This window comes from Aplysia californica, unplaced genomic scaffold, assembly GCF_000002075.1.
Source record: "Aplysia californica isolate F4 #8 unplaced genomic scaffold, AplCal3.0 scaffold00206, whole genome shotgun sequence".
NCBI lineage: Eukaryota > Metazoa > Mollusca > Gastropoda > Aplysiida > Aplysiidae > Aplysia > Aplysia californica.
In genome coordinates this window covers 21,088-22,332 of record NW_004797476.1, presented here as the reverse complement: position 1 = coordinate 22,332, position 1,245 = coordinate 21,088, and the positions used below count along the sequence as shown (strand labels likewise).

Below are 1,245 nucleotides of genomic sequence, written 5' to 3'. Positions count from 1 at the left end.
GCTGTTGTCTTGGTGGTCGTTTTTGCTGTTGCTGTTGTTGTTATCGATCCAGCAAACAAATGAGCTGTCACCCTTCTGCCCAATGCCATGAAGTGATAAAATCAGGGTGTGTGATGTTCCATAGAGTGTATTATCAATATTAGGGCATTTAGGGATAAGCCTAGCTTTGATGTCATTTAGTGCAGTGCAGTGCAGTGAAACGGAAGGTGATTTACAGTCTATAATACAAGGTGATTAAAAAACAATATGTCAAAATCAATTTTACTATTTTATTTTACTGCGCTTGCAACTGCATACGGTCACATGCGCTCACGGGACACACCAAACATTTTCAATTAGTAGGAAATTTTGAATTTTGCCAGGGTGGCGATCGAAGCCTACTCTTATCTATTTTGGACCACCAAGGGATCTTCAACGCGCACAACGTGCACACGGAACCTCCGAGATTTTTCGCCCTTGTCCGAGAAGGCTAGGAGTAGATCTCTTCTACTAGAAGATCAGGGGTGTGGCTGAAACACAGCCGTAAGACGGAGCCAAGGAGTAGCTGTAGCAAGGCTGCAGAAAGAGTCAGGAGCCCAGTGGAGGGGGCTTATGAAGTGAGGGGGTGGAGGAAGAAAGTGAAGACAAAAGCAGACGACAGAATATTTCAAGAGAGAAGGAAAGAAGGTGATAGGAGACTATTTAAGAGAAGAACATTTTTTCGTCGCTACCCGGATTCGAACCCGGGACCTTTGAATGAGAGGTGAACACCTTATCATCTAGGCCACGAGAGTCCCCTTTTGTGACTTTAATCAACGTTTTTCAGCAAACACAAAATCGGCGCGTGTTTTTAAATGGGCATAAAACGTGTTGCCCCCCCCCCCAAAAAAAAATAAAATAAATGAATTAAAGATCAACAAAATTTATGCAACGGCGATAGAAATGCCAGTTTTTTCGATTTCATTACTTTGACGAGCGCTTGATTTCACCACGCTGCCTCACAATAAATACCATAAAAAATATGTTCTTCTTCAGGCAAGTCTGTGGGCGTGGTGACCACGACAAGAGTGACCCACGCCACCCCGGGTGCCTCCTACTCCCACACCCCCGAGAGAAACTGGGAGGCGGACTCTGACATGCCTGAGAACTCCAAGTGCTTGGATATCGCTGCACAGCTCGTCAAGAACAACCCAAACATCAGCGTGAGTCACTGTCGAGCTTTCATGTGTGTGTGTGTGTGTGTGTGTGTGTGTGTGTGTGTGTGTG

At 45.3% G+C, this 1,245-nt stretch overlaps 1 protein-coding gene across 1 annotated transcript in view; it reads left to right on the top strand.

Annotated features, from left to right (window-relative positions):
* Nucleotides 1–1,245, top strand: part of LOC101846816 (alkaline phosphatase) — a gene marked incomplete in the record, with an annotated part of 63,914 nt that overhangs the window by 50,733 nt on the left and 11,936 nt on the right. Inside the window, 1 exon segment of the mRNA XM_013083028.2 lies at nt 1,015–1,181. Coding sequence (XP_012938482.1) covers nt 1,015–1,181 — 167 coding nt within the window.